This window comes from Solea solea, chromosome 20 (assembly GCF_958295425.1).
Source record: "Solea solea chromosome 20, fSolSol10.1, whole genome shotgun sequence".
NCBI lineage: Eukaryota > Metazoa > Chordata > Actinopteri > Pleuronectiformes > Soleidae > Solea > Solea solea.
The window spans coordinates 1,360,249-1,382,827 of NC_081153.1; the positions used below are offsets into that span (position 1 = coordinate 1,360,249).

General features: G+C 41.7%; 2 protein-coding genes across 2 annotated transcripts; both read left to right on the forward strand.

Annotated features, from left to right (window-relative positions):
• Nucleotides 1-9,271, forward strand: LOC131447791 (CD209 antigen-like protein E). The gene is made up of 6 exons (XM_058619840.1): nt 1-181; nt 1,508-1,639; nt 2,866-3,045; nt 5,217-5,383; nt 6,453-6,568; nt 7,558-9,271. The coding sequence occupies exons 1-6, from the start codon at nt 85-87 to the stop codon at nt 7,736-7,738; spliced, it is 873 nt and encodes a 290-aa protein (XP_058475823.1). The 5' UTR covers nt 1-84; the 3' UTR covers nt 7,739-9,271.
• Nucleotides 9,272-11,341: 2,070 nt separating this feature from the next.
• Nucleotides 11,342-20,580, forward strand: gnb3b (guanine nucleotide binding protein (G protein), beta polypeptide 3b). The gene is made up of 9 exons (XM_058619897.1): nt 11,342-11,617; nt 14,872-14,980; nt 15,251-15,396; nt 15,976-16,039; nt 16,116-16,272; nt 16,354-16,420; nt 18,346-18,547; nt 19,512-19,728; nt 19,826-20,580. The coding sequence occupies exons 2-9, from the start codon at nt 14,912-14,914 to the stop codon at nt 19,930-19,932; spliced, it is 1,029 nt and encodes a 342-aa protein (XP_058475880.1). The 5' UTR covers nt 11,342-11,617; nt 14,872-14,911; the 3' UTR covers nt 19,933-20,580.
• The last annotated feature ends 1,999 nt before the right edge of the window (nt 20,581-22,579 follow it).

Sequence of the window (22,579 nt, forward strand, 5' to 3'; positions counted from 1 at the left end):
TAAAGAGAAGGAACCTGAAGAGCCACTTTTTTATTCTTCTCCCATCTCAAGAATCTCAGTTTTCTCCCTGAAACTTTGTCAGTGATGACTTCTAACGGCGGCTCCGTGGCCTTTGAAGGTTTATACTCCAAACTGGAGGAAGACGACCGCGAGGACGGCAACATGTCCCGCACGAGCGACGGTAAGAGACACACACACACAGAATTAAAACCAGCTGCACACACTGAAACAAAGTCTTGACCCTCAGAAAAACATTTTAACGAGACAGAACGTGAGGACCAGCCAACATGCAACAGTGCGTGTGTGTGTGCGCGCGGGTATTACTAATGTTGTGGGGACCTAAAACTGTTTACACAGTCACATTATGGGGACTTGTCTTCCTTGTGGGGACAAAAATCAAGTCCCCACAACGTAAATAACTAAATTTTAAGGTGAAGATATGTTTTATGGTTAGGGTAAGATTAGGGTCAGGGTTAGGATTAAGCCAGTAGTAATTGTGGTTAAGGTTAGAGTAAGTCTCCAGTCTCCAATGCAATGTCCCCTCAAGTCATGAATGTCCAACATGTGTGTGTGTGTGTGTGTGTGTGTGTGTGTGTGTTGTTAGGATCACTCTCCCAGTGTCCATATAATTTCCTGTTATTGTGTTAAAAGAGCTGACACTCACACAAACGTGTCCAAACATTATTATTCATGTGACAGGATTGGATTTTTATTCTGTCTCTCTCGTTTAGTCCAGAATCATCGTTTTATGTCGTGATGACTTGTTTAATTTCCTCTCCATGGTCACATGACCGATCCAATGTCCAATGTCCATCGTTTGTTTGTAATGTCCCACACTAAGACCTTATTGTCCCATTTAAATCATTAATGAACAATATGAACGTGACAATAACAGTCAACTGTTAACTAAGTAGACTTTTACTAAAAGTGTGGACATTTTCAAAAAGTGTGGACATTTTCAAAAAGGGAAGAATTTTTCAGAGAGGACATTTTCAGAACGTGAGGACATTCTCAGGAAGAGAGGACATTTTCAGAACATGAGGACCTTTTCTTAATAAATAAAGTACAGTAAAGTCATACATTTAAGACTTTTACTAGTAGCAAAGTAGCAAAAGTCATTTTCTCATATAAAAAAAAATACATATATATACATATACATATATAGATATAAAATCTGTGTCCTAGGGTTAGTTGTTTTTCAACTGGAAGGTTGTGGGTTCAATTCCTGGCTGTGCTTGTCTACATGTGTTCTTGAGCACATGTGGCAGCTTGTGAATGGGTGAAAACTATCATGTAAAGTCGCTCATCGAGACAAGAAAAGCTCTATATAAATACAGACCATAATACCAACTCTTCTTCTGATTTTATTTGGTATTAACGAGTAACAACCTTGGTTGTGTGTGTGTGTGTGTGTGTGTGTGTGTTCTGTATGATTTTAAGAATTGTAAAAATTGCTCTGCCACTTAAACACTTCGACTTAATGTGACTTCTCTTTGACGACGTCCAGTTCAGCCCGTCTTCTCCGTCAGTCTGAGTCCCAGCAGGCCGAGCGGCCCCGGGCGTTACCGCCTCGCCACCGCGTGCCTGGGCACGCTCTGCGTCATCCTGCTTGTGTCTCTCATAGCTGTCGCTGCTCACTGTGAGTATGAAGTGTGACTGTTGCTCTGTGTTTAAATGCTGTCATTGTACCGTTTATTACCGTTTATTACCGTTTATTATTGTTTATTACTGTTTCTGAGGATCTGAACATTCACCAAGTATCACATAATTGTGCCATTTTGGATGTAATGTACAATTTGGGGCAATTTTGCACATGTGATATTTGAACACTCTCCTCTTAGAGCTTTGCTGTGATCAGCTTTACATTTGGTAAAGTCCCACTGAGGATTAAAACTTACCAAGAGTGTCTCTGAATGTCGCACGATGCAGGCACTAGGGGGCGGCAAATTCACATGTATCGCCAAAAACTGACTCCATTATACAAGGTCCAATCTGAAGCAAAATCCCACCTTGAAGACGCACCTCCCCATGTTTCTTTTTTATCATTTAATTTGTTGTAAATTACAGTTGACAGAATGCAGAATGAGCCGCTCTAATTCATGACATAGAGTGAGTTTAAATCTAAACATGTTTATCTGTTTCTGTTTAATGTTGTGCGTGATATTTCTCATCAAAAGCACAGATCTGTGCGTGGCCTTTAAAAGTTTTGCAACAAGTGTGGAAAGAAAAACTGATGATCTGATGGATTCAAAAATGTCGAACGAGTGATTTTCAGGCTTAAAAAGAGGATGTTGTGGTTAAAGGGTTACAACACTAATATATCTGTGGGAGACATGATAAAAATACAACAACAGCTCCCACTGTTGGATTTTCCTTATTTTCTGTCTTTGTTTTTTATGATAATAAAAAATAATAATACTGTAACTGCCAAAAAATATTATTATTATTATTTTTATTATATGTTAGGGTTAGAAAAGCTCCAGCTGCTAGTTAGGAGTGGAAGAAAACCGTAATCTGTTTATATTGGAAATTGGAGGTTGGGTTGAGTGAATAAAGTTTGTGGGGGGCGAGCATGAATGCTAACGTATCTCAGGCTGGTCGTTAATAATAACACGTAAAAACACGTTAGCAACATATCTGCGAAATGAAAATCAAACCACAACTGATTTACTGTGAAACAAAAATGACAGGAGTCCAGAGTTGAAAACCTGATGTTCCTTCAGACTACAACTGGACTGCATCAACAGCCCCGACTGCTAATTAGCAATTGCTAGCATGCTAAAAAGGGCAAAAACTAAGATGGTTGTTGTACCTGAAACATGACGACATCCACAGTATAAACTTAAGCGGTCTGTCGTTCCAAAGATAAAAACAAGCCTGAAGGTGGCGCCAACGCCTCCTCAGAGATCAGCAAACAGATGCAGGACGAGGAGGACGTGGCGTCTCTGACCGCCGCCGTCCGGTCCATAGAGGAGGAGAAGCAGCAGCTGCTGAAAGAGAAGGAAGAACTGCTGATCAAACTGGCCGCCAAGATGGCTACCAAAGGTAACGTGATTCACAGATTTTCCTCACATAATAGTCAGTGTTTACTTTGCTGTGAGCGCCCCCTGCTGCTGGATGAAGACTCGGCTAATAAAATCCACTGTTTAAGTCTCTTAAGATATTTTAAGAACACGTTCATGTCTATGTTTGTAAAACACTCACTCTCCCACACACACACACACACACACTCACTCTCCCACACTAAAGCCCATAGAGAACATGAGTGATTTTAACATCACACACACAGGAGTTGTTGATCCACTGCTGCCTCCATCACTAAGTTCAAATTTCTTATTTTGTCACTTCAAATTCAGTTTTACTTCAGTGACACAAAGTGACCACACGAGGCAGCAGAGGACCAGAGTGAAGGAATACAAATTTTAGCCCTTTAACAAAAACTCAACAACAACAACACGGGGCACAGGAGCTGCTGGACCTCTGCTGCCTCATGTGGTCACTTTGTGACATTGAGTGTCCAGATTTTTACTGACTGATCCTTTTAGCTCAATAATCCCTTCTGGAAAGGGCAACCAGAACAAGTGCAGCGGGAACAACGCGAGTGTCTTTATGAAGATTTATTTCACACACACAGTTAGTTAGTAGTTAGTAGTTAGTAGGAGTTAGGCTGTAAACTGACAACAGGTTCTGATGATTAGAGTTCTGATGATTAATAGTTAGACACATATGAAGGTTAACATCTAACAAAAGAGCTTTGATGACAAACACACAGACTGGAGGTTATGTTGATTATTATAATATCTGACGCATACAACAATAAACAGAGTGATCGTTTTCCTGCTGGGAAGTTCTACATTGAGGTCAAAATAAAGGATTTTCAAAGCAGAACTCACAAAATAATGTGTGTGTGTCTGTCTGTATGTGTGTCTGTCTGTGTGTGTGTGTGTGTCTGTCTGTGTGTGTGTGTGTCTGTGTGTGTGTGTGTGTGTCTGTCTGTATGTGTGTCTGTCTGTGTGTGTGTGTGTGTCTGTCTGTGTGTGTGTGTGTCTGTGTGTGTGTGTGTGTGTGTCTGTCTGTATGTGTGTCTGTCTGTGTGTGTGTGTGTGTCTGTCTGTGTGTGTGTGTGTGTGTCTGTGTGTGTGTGTGTGTGTGTCTGTCTGTGTGTGTGTGCGCATGTGTGGGAGAGTGAGTGAGTGTGTGTGTGTGTCTGTGTGTGTCTGTCTGTCTGTGTGTGTGCGCATGTGTGTGTGTGGGCTTTAGTGTGGGAGAATGAGTGAGTGTGTGTGTGTCTGTCTGTCTGTCTGTATGTGTGTCTGTCTGTCTGTATGTGTGTGTGTGCGTGTGTGTGTGTGTGGGCTTTAGTGTGGGAGAGTGAGTGAGTGAGTGTGTGTGTGTGTCTGTCTGTCTGTATGTGTGTCTGTCTGTGTGTGTGTGTGTGTGTGGGCTTTAGTGTGGGAGAGTGAGTGAGTGTGTGTGTGTGTGTGTGTGTGTGTGTCTGTCTGTATGTGTGTCTGTCTGTGTGTGTGTGTGGGGGGGGGCTTTAGTGTGGGAGAGTGAGTGAGTGTGTGTGTGTCTGTCTGTATGTGTGTCTGTCTGTGTGTGTGTGTGTGGGCTTTAGTGTGGGAGAGTGAGTGAGTGTGTGTGTGTGTCTGTCTGTCTGTATGTGTGTCTGTCTGTGTGTGTGTGTGTCTGTCTGTATGTGTGTCTGTCTGTGTGTGTGTGTGTGTGTGTCTGTCTGTGTGTGTGTGCGCATGTGTGGGAGAGTGAGTGTGTGTGTGTGTGTGTGTGTGTTAAAATCCCTGATTTTCTCTCTGGGCTCTGGTGTGTGAGAACAGGCTCTGTTGACAGCCATGGTTTCACTCAGGAGTGCAGTCTCTGTGGCTCAGACTGGTTCTCGGCAGCAGGGGGCGCTAACGGCACAGTCAACACTGTGAAACTATCACGTCCACTTTTACTTACAGATAAATACTTGGTCTTAGATGTTTGTCAGTATAGATTTAGTGTAAGCGTCACTGTTTCCTCTTTGCTGCCTTTTCTCCCTCTCCTCGTTTCTCACAATAAATTCAAATGAAAATGAGAACACTGAGTTGCTGTCCAGCCCTGCTATTGTCAATTCTCTCTTTTGTGTGTGTGTGCACGTGTGTGTGTGTGTGTGTGTGTGTGTGTGCGTGCACGTGTGTGTGCGTGCACGTGTGTGTGTGTTTGTCACTCATCAGCTCCTCAGGTGACCACAGCGCCCCCCATCGTCTGCCCTTTGAACTGGCATCTCTTCAACAGCAGCTGTTACTTCATCTCCAGGGTCTTCAGAGAGTGGGACGAGAGTCAGTCGTTCTGTCAGAGCAGGGGAGCTCACCTGGCCATCATCCACACCGCCGAGGAGCAGGTCAATAAACCAACTTCATCTACACTCACAGTTAATCACTATGTATATTTACTTTAGATTGTATAGATTATACAACTTCATCATAAACTACTGTTAACTGGAAGCAGTTAACTTCAGTTTGTAAAGCACTCACTCTCCCACACCAAAGCCCAGAGAGAAAATCAGGGATTTTAACATCACACACACAGGAGTAGTTGATCCACTGCTGCCTCCATCACTGAGTAAATCACTGATTTTCTCTCTGGACTTTGGTGTGGGAGAGTGAGTGCTTTACAAACGTCAGTTTCCTGTTGGAAAGTCTGTGTACCAGTGAAATAAAGACGTGAACGTGTTCTGAAAGAGGAACTAAACCCCTGATCTGAAGCTGACTCCGCCCAATGCCTGATTTTAAAAATCTGCAAAAAGTGGGCAGGGTTATAGGTGAGTGGGGGCGTGAGTGAGCACCACAGGGGGCGTGAAGATCGGGTGCAAATGTCTTCAGCTTGCTGTGGTATTTTGCATTTAGCGTGAGACACACACTTCAATAAGTTTCCACACTCACACACTCACACATGACATTTCCCACACTGATAAGTGATAAAAGTCACCGCAAATAAATGAATAATATATGAATAGCTGATGTGAAGGCAGATTGCTCTGCGTAGTTCACTCATACAGCTGTCTTGAATTAGCGACTGAAAAGTAAACCGGATGTTTTATTTTCCTACTTCATCTCCCGCCCCTGCTGAATTTATGCAGAAATTTGAGTGCTGTGTATCCACTCCGAGCCCCGCCCCCCACTGCTGTGTCTGTGGAGGCGTGGCTAGAGGAGGACGTTTAGTGATGACAACATGGGAAGAACCAGCTAATAGGAACATTCATATGTAATGGGAGGTGTTTATCCAGAGAAGGCAGTACATACACACATTTAACACAAAATACGTCATTCAAAGACTTTACACAAAACTACCAAGAGTTGGACTTGGATCAGTCAATAATATTACTAGATAACCTTATACACTAGTTTGAACCTGTGTGTGTGTGTGTGTGTGTGTGTGTGTGTGTGTGTGTGCGTGCGCGTGTTGCTCAGACATTTCTGTGGGATCTCCTTCCCAGAGGTCACTGGAACGCCTTCTGGTTTGGGATCACTGATGGACACACGGAGGATCAGTGGAAATGGGTGGATGGAACGCCGCTGGTTGGAGGGTAGGTTCCCTGTTATATGTCTATAGACGCCCACAGCTACAGTGTTTGTGCTGTTTTATGATGTTTTTATGATGATGATGATGATGATATTAATCTACAGTTAATGCATGTGGTTAGGTTTAGTGTCAGAGTGAGGAACGAGTCACGCTTGTTTCCTGACAGCAACGACATCAGCAGTGTAAAAACACACCTCCTCCAGCTTCTCCTCCTACTGGCCATCACCAGAACTCATGTTTGTGTCACTTTGGCTTTGGTGTGGGAGAGTGAGTGGTTTACACACTTCACTTTCTCACAACAGTGCGATAAAGATGTGAACGTGTTAAGCTGATGGCAATTTTGTGATTCAGATTTCATGTTGCTAGGGGGCGCTCACAGTTAAATTAGTTGAGTTTAAACTAATCTGAACACATTCTGTCTTCTGTCTCCTGAGAGGATTTTTAAAGAATCCTTAGAAAAAGTCAGAATTTCAGAATTTAAGTTTGAATTCTTAGATTTGAGCCAGAATTTGAAGAAAGAGAAGTCAGAATTCTGAGATTTAAAATAAAAACTCAGAATTCTTTTTTGGGGGGGGAATGTGAATTCTGAATTTGAAGTCAAAATTGTGGGATTAAAGTTAAACTTGGTGAAAAATCTGAGATTTCATTCACAAACCTGAGATTAAGTCAGAATTTTGAGATAGTCAGAATAAATCAGAATTTTGAGACAAAAAGAACCCTGAATTCTGAGATTTAAGAAAAAAGGTTATAAAAGTTCAGATTTATTTCGACTATCTCAAAATTCTGACTTAGTCAATTTTTCCTTCGAAGTTTAGAAGGAAAAAGGCAACTTTTAATAAAAAATAAGACTTTTTGAAAACACATGTGGCTCTAATCCCCTGATCATCTAATCCTCCTCCGTAGTTTTATGAACAACACAAAGTTAGTTTTCTTCACCCCTCGCTTTGTTTTTAGGACTTTAATGAATGACTGAATAAATGGTTTGTCTCAAAGTTTCTGGGAGGTCGGTGAACCCAACAACCACATCAACGAGGACTGCGGCTACATCATCAAGACACAGGTGTTGGAGCGAGTGGCCATCCGCAGCTGGTACGACGCCCCCTGCTCAATGGCACTGCCCTACATCTGTGAGAAGGAGATGATTGCCGGCACCAGCACCGCCATGCCACACTGAGGCGCCCGCGAGACCACGCGACCAGCTATAATCCTGTGATTTTTGTCCTCAAAAACAAACTCGGATGCTTTGTTTTTGTTTGAACTTTAAAGGGAGAGTTCAGGTTTTCTCAAATCTGACCACAGACACAACAGACGTTCAGAATTCAAGTCAGAATTCTGAGATTAAACACATGACGACAAACATGAAAAAATAATTAGACTGAATTCTGAGATCTAAGTCAGAAGTTTGAGGGGAAAAAAGTCAGAATTCTGAGATTTAAAATAAAAAGTCAACATTTTGAGGGGAAAAATGTGAATTCCGAATTTAAAGTCAGAATTTTGTGATTTAGAGTTAAAATTGTTAGTCAGAAATCCTGGGATTAAAGTTAAAATGGTTAAAATCAGAGTTCCCAGATTAAAATTAAACTTGGTAAAGTTAGAATTCGCAGATTAAAGTTAAAATTGTCTTGGTATGTTAGAAATCTCACTTAAATATTTAAATTCTGACTTTTTTCCTTAAAATTCTGATTTATTCTCAGAATTTAAAAAAATAATCCTGGAATTCTGTCTTTAATTTCAGAATTCACATTTTTTGCCACAAAATTCTGACTTAATTTTTAGCGGTGAAACAAAGTAGCAATAACTGTGCAGACGTCACAAAAATAGACATGAAAACATTGAACTGTGACGTATTTCCAAATTTCACAAATTCAATGTGATTTTTAAAGATTTTAAGTTTTGCTCAGGTTTGTTTGTCGAGTTGGTGAAAATGAAAATCATCAGGTTGTCTATAGGTTGTGCTGGAATGAAAAAAAAGATATAGGAAGCTCTGTATTGCACATTCTTAGAGCCTCTGCGTGTAAATGTTATCATAGTAATGGAAAACGTGTTCTAAAGGTTTAATAAAACCATTTCAGGGAGGAGATTCCAGGGATCTCACAAGTCATTTAAAGTTCCAGTGTATAAGAACTAGCGACACCTAGTGGTGAGGAAGACTCCTTTAACTACAGACTCACCTTTTAAAATCTACGTCAGTTTAAGTTCAAGTGCAATGTCTTGAGAACAACAGGAAACTGAAGTTTGAGATTTGAACATCCCAGCACACAGGAGTTTGTTAGCAGAGCAAGGTCAAACAGCGGCGACACATTGCGAACCCAGATCAGCCCCGAACTTTAACAGAGGGAAAGGAAAGAGACGCGTTTGTCCATTTTTCTGCTCCACGCTCATGAGCTGCCTGCAAGCAGACGCAGCTGAGGGCTTCTATTGGACACAGTAGTTTAGTTTAACCAACATCAATAAATAATAAATACAAATAAACAAATAATTGAGGGCACAGTCCAACAGAGTTGTTTTGTTTCATAAAATTATAGACGAGTGTTAATGTTTTCATTTATGTCTTTAATGTGAAATTTGCTTTTGTAGAAATTAATTTGTGTCATTTCTCCATCATGTGATCATGTGATTTTGCTCAGTTGATTTGAGCCTTGATTTAATCAAAACTAAGTGTTTTGTGTGGATCTCGTGTAAATAAACAAATATTTTTCTATTTTAATGCCTCGTCACAGTTGAGACCTTTATTGTGAAAGTATTTGAAGTGAATATAGTAATAAATATTTTCTGTCAGCCAGTTTACCATAAATAATCTATCAGATTAAAAATAATATACATTATTACATTTGCTGCCCCCAAGTGGCCAGAAAATCAATTAGTGCTTTTTAAATTTGAAACTAGTTTTCTGGAAATTATGACAACAAAAACAAAAAGATTTGTCACATTGTAATTTAACGTGTGTGTGTACTGACAGCAGGTGGCGCTGCTCACACAAACAGCCCAAAGTCAGAATAAATGAAGAGGAAATTTAGTTAATCTGAATTTTTTAAATATAATCTGATCATATAAAGAAAAGAAAAAAGATTTTCAAGAGAAAAAAATTGGATTATTTCTGTAAATCCACAATGAAGGTTTAAAAATACACAACATTATAATGTAAATATGTGTAAAAAAAAATAACTACAATTGAAATAAATGAAGAAAAAGTGTTTTGTTTTCTTAGAAAACGGTCGTGTGGACGCAGGAAAGAAGGTCGCTCTGTGTCTCATGTCCGTCCTGAGCTCGTTAGCACAGAGTTATCAGGGAGTCAACTCGTCCTCTTCTGTCACACTTCATTAGTCTGGATTAAAGGCCTCGGATTTAAAAATCAACCAATGAGGAGTGAAGTCATGTCACAAACTTCAGTTTCCTTGTCCGTCTCACTGTGAGATAGAGACGTGAACATATTGTTAAAATATCACTGAAACTCACTCACTCTCCCACACCAAAGCCCATAGAGAAAATCAGTGATTTGAGCTCAGGGACACAGGAGCTGCTGGTCCTCTGCTGCCTCATGTGGTCACTGTGTGTAGCTGAAGTAAATCTGAATGAAGCCAAATTCACTCAAATCAGACATTAGAACTTAGTGATGGAGGCAGCAGTGGATCAACAACTCCTGTGTGTGTGATGTTAAAATCACTGGTTTTCTCTGTGGGCTTTGGTGTGGGAGAGTGAGTGCTTTACAAACTTCAGTTTCCTGTTGGTAAAGTATGTGTAACGGTGAGATACAGACGTGAACATGTGACGTAGACATCGTAGATTTAATCTGACGTAGATTTTATGTGCTAAGTTATTTCTGCCATAGCATCACAAAAAAATGTATGTTAAATTAAATTCACAGCTGTTTTCTGTTCTTTAAAGAACAAAAACTCGCTGGCGTTTGATCCTTGATCTGCTCCTCCTCCTTCTCCTCTTCCTCTTCCTCCTCCTCCTCATGTCGTCGCTGTGTGACGCATGTTTAGCGTGACCTGCTCTAATTCCCTAACGAGATTGGCCGTCCCCGGATATCCCATTAGACCCTGATTAACCAGGCTCAGCTCATTAGCTCTGACAAACCAGTTCACCCCGTCAGCCCCAGACCCAGCCTCAGACCCAGACCCAGACCCAGACCCAGCCTCAGACCCAGACCCAGACCCAGCCTCAGACCCAGACCCAGACCCAGCCTCAGACCCAGTCCCAGACCCAGCCTCAGCCTCAGCCCCAGACCAGGTTGCAGAGCCCAGACCCTGACCCAGACCCAGATCCAGACCCAGCACAAACCTTTATGGGCGTCATATTTCCAGTGAACTGCTGTGTTCATACTGAACCTGAATGAAAACACTTTAACTCTTGTTTTTAAAACTTAGAACAGAAAAACGAGCAAATCTTCAACTACGAAATGAAACCAGTTATGTTTAGTTAAATATGTAGTTCTAGGCTATCGGGGGCCCCTGGTGATCAGGGGGGCCCCAAGCAGCCGCTTAGTTCACTTATGCCCAGGGGCCGGCTCTGCTGTAAAAACATTCACTCATTCACTCATGTCTGTGAAAATGAACATTTAACATAGTTTCTCTGTTATTTTGACGCCAGTTTCTCTTCCATGTGTTTTCTTATTTTCTCTCATTTCACCTTCACCTCTTCCCTTTCTTCTCCTCCTCCTCCTCTTCTTGTCTTTTGACCTCATCACCTGATTTTCTCCCTGCAATCGGTTTACCTGCTCCTCGCGCCACCGCTCTCTCTCTCTCTCTCTCTCTCACTCTCCTCTCTATTTCCATCTTTGAGCTTTATCCCTTCATCCCTTATCTCCTTCATCCCCTCCAATCCTCATCTGCTCTTCACTGTTGGAGGAAGCGAGACAGAAAGAGAGAGTTTTTTCGGAGGCAGGAGCCCGCGAGCAGCTCGAGCTTCCTGCGACGGTGGAATCTAAAAAAGAGAGACGCTGAGATCAGAGGGGAAACTGCTGAAGAAGAAGAAGAAGAAGAGGAAGAGCGAGGGACCACAGAGTGTGTGTGTGTGTGTGTGTGAGAGGGAGAGAGAGACAGAGGTAAAGGTGAGTTTTTGTCTTTATGCTTCAGTCGCTGAACTCTCTCACGTGAAGCAGAACCGTTTAGTCCAAAGACAGAAAGAATAATATCAACCTTCTCTGTGATGTGCAACTTCTGCACCTTTTCCTGCTTCTTTCATTCATCGATTCATTCATTCATTCATTCATTTCCCTCCTTTACTCCTGATTCATGCCTAAAAAATAGAGTGAGTGAGTGTGACGTTTTAAATCCTCTGACGGTGATCTTTGGATCATCGTGAAGCTGCCAAGAGGATTGAAGCCTCGGGAAAAGCTGCTGCTCCATCGTGACATGAAAAATGAGCCAGTGAACAATCACGTCATGGTCGCGTGTTCGTGTGGACAAAACATATGCATTTATTTTGAAAACGGCTGGTTTGTGTTTTGATTTGGACAAAAAAAACACAGAAACTGACACTTGTGATTCGGTGTGGATGAGCAGAAAGTGACTTTTAATCTGAAAACCTCAGGTTCGTGTTTTAGATCAGACAAACACATACTAAGACCTTTATTTTGAAAGTGGGGTTGTGATTTTGTGAGGACGAAAAAACGCTGAGACTTTTAATTTGAATGCTAATTTAGACAATTAAGAGCTGAGTCTTTTATTTTGAAAACCGCAGGATCAGATTTTAGCATGGACATACGGATACTCAGACCTTTATTTTGAAAAATGCAGGATTGTGTTGTAGCATGGACAAACATATACTAAGACCTTTATTTTGACGAATGCAGATTGCATTTTAGTGTGGACGAACAGAAACTGAGACTTTTATTTTGAAAACTGCAGATTGCATTTTAGTGTGGACAAACAGAAACTGAGACTTTTATTTATGAAGAATGCAGATTGCATTTTAGTGTGGACCAACAGAATCTGCGACTTTTATTTTGAAAACTGTAGGGTTGTGATTTTGTGTAGATGAACAGACACTGAGACATTTATTTTGAAGAATGTAGATTGCATTTTAGTGTGGACCAACAGAATCTGCTACTTTTATTTTGAAAACTAGGGTTGTGATTTTGTGTAGATGAACAGAAACTGAGACTTTTATTTTGAAGAATGCAGATTGCATTTTAATGTGGACAAACAGAAACTGACACTTTTATTTTGAAGAATGCAGATTGCATTTTAGTGTGGACCAACAGAATCTGCGACTTTTATTTTGAAAACTGTAGGGTTGTGATTTTGTGTGGATGAGACTTTTATTTTGAAGAATGCAGATTGGAGGTGCTTGGACGTGTGGACTCAGTGTCCTCGTCTCCCTCGTCCCTCGTCCCTCATCTCCCTTGTCCCTCGTCCCTCCCTCCGTCTGTGATCCCGAGGTAAAGAGCAGTCAGTAATCGGATGACAGAAGATTTGAGAGCTAAGGCCTCTTTGAAGATCTGCTGCTGGGATTTAAACCTGCACCAAACCACCTTCACCCCTGATCCACCTTCATCCACCTTCAGCTTCCTCCCTGCGTCCTCCCTGCGTCCTCCCTACCTCCTCGGTACCTCCTCCCTGCGATATATATAAGTTACAATATATTTAAGTCACAATACGATATTATCACGCAACACGGTGGTGTAGTGGTTAGCACTCTCGCTGCAAGACCCGGGTTGGAACAAGGGCCTTTCTGCATAGAGTTTGCATGTTCTCCCTGTGTGTGTGTGGGTTCTCTCCGGGTTCTCCGGCTTCCTCCCACAGCCCAAAAACATGCAATGTGGGGTTTAGGTAAATCGGATACTCTAAATTGACCATAGGAGTGAGTGTGAGAGTGAATGGTTGTTTGTCTCTATCTGTGTGTGGCCCTGCGATGGACTGGCGAACTGTCCAGGGTGTACCCCGCCTATCGCCCGATGTAGCTGAGATTGGCACAGCACCCCCCGCGACCCTCTGGTGGAGGATAAAGTGGTAGATGATGATGACTGATGACTGATGATATTATCACGCAACACGGTGGTGTAGTGGTTAGCACTCTCGCTGCAAGACCCGGGTTGGAACAAGGGCCTTTCTGCATAGAGTTTGCATGTTCTCCCCGTGTGTGTGTGGGTTTTCTCTGAGTTCTCCAGGTTCCTCCCACAGCCCAAAAACATGCAATGTGGGGTTTAGGTAAATTGGATACTCTAAATTGACCATAGGAGTGAGTGTGAGAGTGAATGGTTGTTTGTCTCTATCTGTGTGTGGCCCTGCGATGGACTGGCGAACTGTCCAGGGTGTACCCCACCTATCGCCCGATGTAGCTGAGATTGGCACAGCACCCCCTGCGACCCTCTGGTGGAGGATAAATGATGATGATGATGACTGATTGATGATATTATCACGATATATTGAAGTTACGATACGATATTATCCCGATATATTAAAGTTACTTAAGTCACAATACAATATTATCACGATATATTGAAGTTACAATACCATATTATCACAATATATTAAAGTTACTTAAGTCACAATACGATATTATCACGATATATTGAAGTTACAATACAATATTATTACGATATATTAAAGTTACGATACAATATTATCACATTATATTGAAGTTACGATACAATATTATCACGATATATTGAAGTTACGATACAATACTATCACGATATATTGGATTTAGGATACAATATTATCACGATATATTGAAGTTACGATACAGTATTATCACAATATATTAAAGTTACTTAAGTCACAATACGATATATCACGATATATTGAAGTTACGATACAATATTATCTCAATATATTGAAGTTGCGATACAATATTATCACGATATATTGAAGTTACGATAAGATACTATCACGATATATTGAAGTTACGATAAGATATTATCACGATATATTGAAGTTACGATACAATATTATCACGATATATTGAAGTTACGATAAGATATTATCACGATATATTGAAGTTACGATACAATATTATCACGATATAATTGAAGTTACGATAAGATATTATCACGATATATTGAAGTTACGATAAGATATTATCACGATATATTGAAGTTACGATACAATATTATCACATTATATTAAAGTTACTTTAGATATATTGAAGTTGCAATTTATTTAAGCCACAATACAATATTGTCATGATATGTTTAAGTCATGATAGGATATTAACATGATATTTCAGTCACGATACGATAAGAGTCCAGTCCGGAGACTTTTCCTGCACCAAAGCTCAAACGTTATTAAAGTTTCATGGATTCACAAACTTTTTCCTCAAAGTTCAAACTTTTTTCTCGTTGTTGTTTTTGATTCACAGGCTAATTTTCCGTCAGTAACATCCCCTAGCAACCGCCGCCATGGCAGCTGAGAAGGCTGAAATAGATGCACTGAAAAAGGAGTGCGACGGCCTCCGCACAAAGATCGAGGTGAGCGCCTCCTGCAGGCCAACACACACATCTGATTTTAATTTCCTCAAAAGAGAAGAAAAAAGTGTTTTCATCATTTTACAAATTTGCAAATTCACACTTTTATTATTTTACTGTAAAACAAAAAACTATTTATTTATATAACGTGTGGTTTACTTATTCATCTTATTAATATTGGGTTTCACAGAATTTGAAGTAAAAGACATAGTCAGAAGAATTAAATCTTCTGTGAGTTATGAAGTGAGTGGAGTTCTCCTCTCTCTCCACTAGGCGGCCCGTAAGGCTATGAATGACAGCTCTATGACTGACGCGGCAGGAGGCGTCGACGCTGTGGGACGAGTGCAGCTCAAACTCAGGAAGACGCTCAAAGGTCACCTGGCCAAAATCTACGCCATGCACTGGGCGGCTGACTCCAGGTGAGAGTGTCAGTAAACTAAGGGGCGGGGCTTAGCCAGCCAGCAGGGGGCGTGTCAGATGTTTATGCTGCCTTCCGTTTACGTTAACTGCGTTTCCAGTTGAGAAGCCGTAAGAAAATAAGGACATAAACGGGCTAGCCAACATTTTTTTTGGTTCCCAGAACCTTCAGGGAACGTTGTGGGAATGTTCCCTGAAGCTCCACCCAGGTTCTCCTGTGGTATGGTAACCTTCCCCTAATGTTAGTTTTTAGTTGCACATTCAGTTCCCAGAACATTCCCCTAACGTTACTTTTCTACAACCTTCATACAACCTTTAGAGAACATTCTCTTTTGATTCCCAGAACATCAACTCGGAAATTCCGACTTGTAACTACAACTGGAACGCACCATTAGGCTCCACTTTATGTAGCTGTCATGTCGGCCATCTTAATTTAAACTCACAGGTTAATGGTAATGTAGTTTGATTTTTAATATTGATATTTAAACCCTTTTTTGGAGTGAAATCTAAAACAGTTTTGTTTTAATGTTTCTAATGTTTTTAAATGTTTCTAATGAGTCGTCTTCTTTTCCGTGTCTCAGACAAATGGTCAGCGCGTCACAGGACGGCAAGCTGCTCATCTGGGACACGTTCACAGGAAACAAGGTGAGTCGCGCTCACACACACACACACACACACAAGAATGTTGTGCACGGTGTAAACAAATGGTTTTTTTTGCCAGCTGATCGCTGTGCCTCTAAAGTCGGCGTGGGTGATGAGCGTGGCCTTCGCTCCCTCTGGTAACCTGGTGGCCAGTGGAGGTCTGGACAACATCTGCACCGTCTACAACATCAAGGCCGCCAGCCCCAAGACGCTGAGAGAGCTGGACGCACACACAGGTGAGGACACGAATCTGAGGGCAAAAAAAATAAAAGACTAAACACACGATGGTCACATGATTGTTTCTCGGTTTCTGCCAGGTTATCTATCCTGCTGCCGTTTCCTCAGCGACTCTGAGATCCTGACCGCCTCTGGTGACACCACCTGGTGAGAATCACACCTCATTCAGCCACGCATATATTCATCATCCAGTCATCCATTCATCTATTAACGTATCGATCCAATCATCCATGCATTCATGTGTCCATGCATCTATGCACTCATATATCCATGTGTCTATACATTCATGTGTCCATGCATTCATGTATTCATGCATTCATGTGTCCATGCATTCATGTATCCATGCATTCATATATCCATGCATTCATGTATCCATGCATTCATGTGTCCATGCATTCATATATCCATGCATTCATGTGTCCATGCATTCATATATCCATGCATTCATGCGTCCATGTATCTATGCATTCATGCGTCCATGCATTCATGTGTCCATGCATTCATGTATCTAAGCATTCATGTGTCCAGGCATTCATGTGTCCATGCATTCATGTATCCATGCATTCATGTGTCCATGCATTCATGTGTCCATGCATTCATGTGTCCTTGAATTCATGTGTCCATGCATTCATGTATCCATGCATTCATGTGTCCATGCATTCATGTATCTAAGCATTCATGTGTCCATGCATTCATGTATCCATGCATTCATATATTCATGCATTCATATATCCATGCATTCATATAACATGCATTCATGTGTCCATGCATTCATATATCCATGCATTCATGTGTCCATGCATTCATGCATCATGTGTCCATGCATTCATGTGTCCATGCATTCATGTGTCCATACATTCATATATCCATGCATTCATATATCCATGCATTCATGTATCCATGCATTCATGTGTCCATGCATTCATGTATCTATGCATTTATGTGTCCATGCATTCATGTATCTATGCATTCATGTGTCCATGCATTCATATATCCATGCATTCATGCGTCCATGTATCTATGCATTCATGCGTCCATGCATTCATGTGTCCATGCATTCATGTGTCCATGCATTCATGTATCTAAGCATTCATGTGTCCAGGCATTCATGTGTCCATGCGTTCATATATCCATGCATTCATATAACCATGCATTCATGTGTCCATGCATTCATATATCCATGCATTCATGTGTCCATGCATTCATATATCCCTGCATTCATGTATCCATGCATCATGTGTCCATGCATTCATGTGTCCATGCATTCATGTATCCATACATTCATATATCCATGCATTCATGTATCCATGCATTCATATATCCATGCATTCATATATCCATGCATTCATGTGTCCATGCATTCATGTATCCATGCATTCATATATCATGCATTCATATAACCATGCATTCATGTGTCCATGCATTCATATATCCATGCATTCATGTGTCCATGCATTCATATATCCATGCATTCATGTATCCATGCATCCATGCGTTCATGTGTCCATGCATCCATGCGTTCATGTGTCCATGCATTCATGTGTCCATGCATTCATGTATCCATGCATCCATGCGTTCATGTGTCGTCATGTTTTTCATAAAGAACTCAGGCATTTATTTATTACAGAACACTGTCTCTGGTCATCTGCGTTGTCACTTTATCCACGAGGGAAGATCTCTTCAGTCTGATTTAGTTCATCAGATGAACTAAATGAAAACTGCGCCATCAATCAAACAAAATCACACTAACCCTATGACAAAGAACAACTTTAGTATTTATCGAGTCATTTATTTAGCTAATATGATATAAAATACAAATGAAAGTAATTTATTTTAAGAGATCTGTACCTCAAGTGGGGGGGGCGCAATCATTTTTGGGGGCGGGCCCAGCCCCCTACGGCCCGCCCATAGCGACAGGTGTGTCCATGTATCCTGTTGTTTGAATGCATCAGTCAGTGTTTCGTCATCGTCGCTCTAACAGAAGTTCAGAGCAGATACAGAATCAAACCTGGAACCTGAAAACTCCTGTAGAGTTTCTGTCGGGTGTGACGTGTCCACCTCTGTCCTCTCAGCTGCCTGTGGGACCTGGAGACCGGCAAACAGAAGATCGTCTTCACCAACCACATCGGGGACTGCATGTCTCTGGCTCTGTCCCCCGACGGCAACACCTTCATCTCTGGAGCCTGTGACTCTCTGGCCAAGCTGTGGGACCTGAGGGAAGGAACATGCAAGCAGACGTTCAGTGGACACACCAGTGACATCAACGCCATCTCTGTGAGACACACACACACACACACACACACACACCAGTGACATCAACGCCATCTCTGTGAGACACACACACACACACACACACACACACCAGTGACATCAACGCCATCTCTGTGAGACACACACACACACACACACACCAGTGACATCAACGCCATCTCTGTGAGAGACACACACACACACACACACACACACACACACACACACACACACCAGTGACATCAACGCCATCTCTGTGAGACACACACACACACACACACACCAGTGACATCAACGCCATCTCTGTGAGAGACACACACACACACACACACACACACACCAGTGACATCAACGCCATCTCTGTGAGACACACACACACACACACACATACACACACACACACCAGTGACATCAACGCCATCTATGTGAGACACACACACACACACACACACACACACACACACACCAGTGACATCAACGCCATCTCTGTGAGACACACACACACACACACACACACACACACACACACCAGTGACATCAACGCCATCTCTGTGAGTCACACACACACACACACACACACACACACACAGGAGTTGCTCCATCACTGAGTTCAAATGTCTGATTTGAGTGAATTTGGCTTTTAAAATCCTTCGTTCAGATTGACTTCAGTGACACAAAGTGACCACACGAGGCAGCAGAGGACCAGCAGCTACTGTGTGTGATGTTAAAATCCCTGATTTTCTCTCTGAGGTTTGGTGTGTGAGAGTGAGTGTTTTACAAACGTCAGTTTCCTGTTGTAAAGTCTGTGTCACAGTGACATCACAGACTTAAACTAAGTCTAATTTGATCAGTCAAGTCTTTTCTTCCGTGGCTAAAATCCGTTTTTCCTGTTGTTGTCGGTGAGTGAGTGACGTCAGTGTGGAAGTGTGTGAACGTCTTTTTGTTCGTGTTGGTGTTCACTGTGTGAAGTCTTCCTCCTCTTCCTCAGTTCTTCCCCAGTGGAAACGCCGTCATCACAGGCTCCGACGACTGCAGCTGTAAGATGTACGACCTGCGCGCCGACCAGGAAGTGACCGGTTACCAGGACTCAAGCCTGAATGCCGGCGTCACGTCTGTGGCTCTGTCCAACTCCGGCCGCCTCATCTTCGCCGGCTACGACGACTTCAACTGTCACATCTGGGACACGCTGAAGGGCGAGAAAGTCGGTGAGTGACGCCGGCGTCTGAGTTACAGAGAGTTTCCCTCTCTGGTTTCCTTTCCTTTGCTCTTACTCCCTTTGTTGTCTCCGTCTCTCTGCTGCAGGCGTTCTGTCCGGACATGACAACAGAGTGAGCTGCACCGGCGTCCCTGAGGACGGCATGGGCGTCTGCACAGGATCCTGGGACAGTTTCCTCAAACTGTGGAACTGAGGCTGGAGGAAGAGGAGGAGGAGGAGGAGGAGGAAGAGATGCAGCTCTGTTAGCGCCGTCTGCTTCTTTCTCTCCTTAAATGTAAATGTTGAATGATATCCAATAAAAGCAGCAGGTAAACGCTGAGCGATGTGTTTTCACTGTAAGAGAGAGAGAGAGAGTTTTCATACGTGGAGACAGAAAAGAATCAAATCACTTAAAAATATAGCACGTCATTTTATTCCAAAAGAATTACTGAGCAGAAAACCAGCTCCAGTGTCAATATAACAAAGTGTGAAAACTGTAGCAGCACAGATTTATTTTTATTGTCTTTATTGCACTTATTTTAGACCAAAGATTGACATGTACATTTATTTCTATTTTAGAGTTGAACACTTTAGGATGAAGAGTTGATGTACAGCGTCTTTATTCCCCCCCCGTTTTTTTAAACAGTGCGGCGGCCATCTTGGGGCAAACAAGATGGCTGCTGCTGCTGTTTTTGGTGACTCAGCGTAAATAAAAAGAGTGATGGACATGACATTCTGTGGACTCTGTAAAAACCTGTAAAACTGTATTTTACTCCCCAGGTTCAGCTGTGATCAGTTTCTCTGTAAAAAAAACTAAGACAAAAATCTTTATAATAAACATAGAATTCTGCATCAACAACAACGTCCGAGTCTGTGAGTGTGAAAACGGGAAGTTCATTTTAAGTTTGTGGACAAAATCAAGTCATCATTTCCAGGTTTGACAAACACGGATACAATATAATATATATATATATACTGTATATACATGTTTATTTATATGTTTATTTCGGTCATGTCAGTTAGATCACTCATCATCACACATCATCTTAGTGTAGTTCATACAATACACATAACTGAAAGGGAAAGCGGGAGAAGCAAAAGCTTATCTAGTCCCGCCCCCATTACCCACAGAATACATATATTCATCGTACAATACATAAGTATATATACTTATATACTGTACATATATATATGTGTATATAGAAGAAGAAGAAGAAGAAGTGTGATGGTGCCCATTTTTAAGAATAAGGGAGATGTTCAGAATTGCAGTAACTATAGAGGAATAAAGTTGATGAGCCGTACAATGAAGTTATGGGAAAGAGTAGTGGAAACTAGACTGAGAGTAGAAGTCAGCATTTGTGAGCAACAGTATGGTTTCATGCCTAGAAAGAGTACTACAGATGCAGTATTTGCTTTAAGAATGCTGGTAGACAAATACAGAGAAGGTCAGAGGGAGCTGCATTGTGCCTTTGTAGATCTGGAAAAAGCCTATGACAGGGTGCAGAGAGAGGAACTATGGTACTGTATGAGGAAGTCTGGAGTGGCAGAGAAGTATGTTAGACTGGTGCAGGACATGTAGGCCAACTGTGAGACAGCGGTGAGGTGTGACAGAGAAGGTGGAGGTGGAGGTGGGACTACATCAGGGTTCGGCTCTGAGTCCCTTCTTGTTGGTGGTGGTGATGGACAGACTGACAGATGAGGTTAGACAGGAATCTCCATGGACTATGATGTTTGCAGATGACATTGTGATCTGTGGTGAGAGCAGAGACCAGGTGGAGGAAAAGCTCCAGAGGTGGAGATATGCTCTAGAAAGGAGAGGAATGAAGGTTAGTCGCAGCAAGACAGAATATATGTGTGTGAATGAGAGGAACCCAAGTGGAACCATGAGGCTTCAGGGAGTGGAGATAAAGAAGGTGGAGGATTTGAAGTATTTAGGGTCAACAGTCCAGAGCAGTGCAGATTGTGGAAAAGAGGTGAAGAAACATGTTCAAGCTGGTTGGAATGGGTGGAGAAAAGTGTCAGGGGTAATGTGTGATAAAAGAGTATCAGTCAGAATGAAAGGAAAGATATAAAAGACAGTGGTGAGACCAGCGATGCTGTATGGTCTAGAGACAGTGGCACTGAGGAAAAGACAGGAAGCAGAGCTGGAGGTTGCAGAGATGAAGATGTTGAGGTTCTCTTTGGGAGTGACGAAGATGGATAGGATCAGGAATGAGTCAATCAGAGGAACAGCACATGTTAGATGTTTTGGAGATAAGGTCAGAGAGGCCAGAATGAGATGGTTTGGTCATGTACAGAGGAGGGATAGTGAGTATATTGGTAGAAGGATGCTGGGGTTGGAACTGCCAGGCAGGAGGTCCAGAGGAAGACCAAAGAGAAGGTTTATGGATGTAGTGAAAGAGGACATGAAGTTAGTTGGTGTGAGAGAGGGGGATACAGAGAACAGGGTGAGATGGAGGAGGTTGATTCACTGTGGCGACCCCTGAAGGGAGCAGCCCAAAGGAAAAGAAGAAGAAATATATATATATATACACATATATGTGTATATATATACACATATATAGGTGTATATATATATATATATACATATGTATATATATATATAAATATATATATACATATGTATATATATATATACACCTATATATGTATATATATATACACATATATAGGTGTGTATATATATATATATATATATATATATAAAATATTTTTATTGAAATAAATAAATATTTGGACACCTACAAACAGTCAGACTCCAACCTCCACGATGGCCAAGACCGAAGAGCTCTCTAAAGACACCAGAGACAAAATTGTAGACCTGCACAAGGCTGGGATGAGCAGATAGAACAATAGGCAAG

What these genes read in the sequence shown, in the direction of transcription:
- gnb3b (XM_058619897.1), top strand. Translation starts at nt 14,912, where the DNA reads ATGGCAGCTGAGAAGGCTGAAATAGATGCACTGAAAAAGGAGTGCGAC. An exon ending in ACACGTTCACAGGAAACAAG is followed by an intron (nt 16,040 to 16,115) that starts GTGAGTCGCGCT and finishes TTTTTTTGCCAG; the next exon opens with CTGATCGCTGTGCCTCTAAA. An exon ending in GTGACATCAACGCCATCTCT is followed by an intron (nt 18,548 to 19,511) that starts GTGAGACACACA and finishes CCTCTTCCTCAG; the next exon opens with TTCTTCCCCAGTGGAAACGC.
- LOC131447791 (XM_058619840.1), top strand. Translation starts at nt 85, where the DNA reads ATGACTTCTAACGGCGGCTCCGTGGCCTTTGAAGGTTTATACTCCAAA. An exon ending in CATGTCCCGCACGAGCGACG is followed by an intron (nt 182 to 1,507) that starts GTAAGAGACACA and finishes GACGACGTCCAG; the next exon opens with TTCAGCCCGTCTTCTCCGTC. An exon ending in GGAACGCCGCTGGTTGGAGG is followed by an intron (nt 6,569 to 7,557) that starts GTAGGTTCCCTG and finishes TTTGTCTCAAAG; the next exon opens with TTTCTGGGAGGTCGGTGAAC.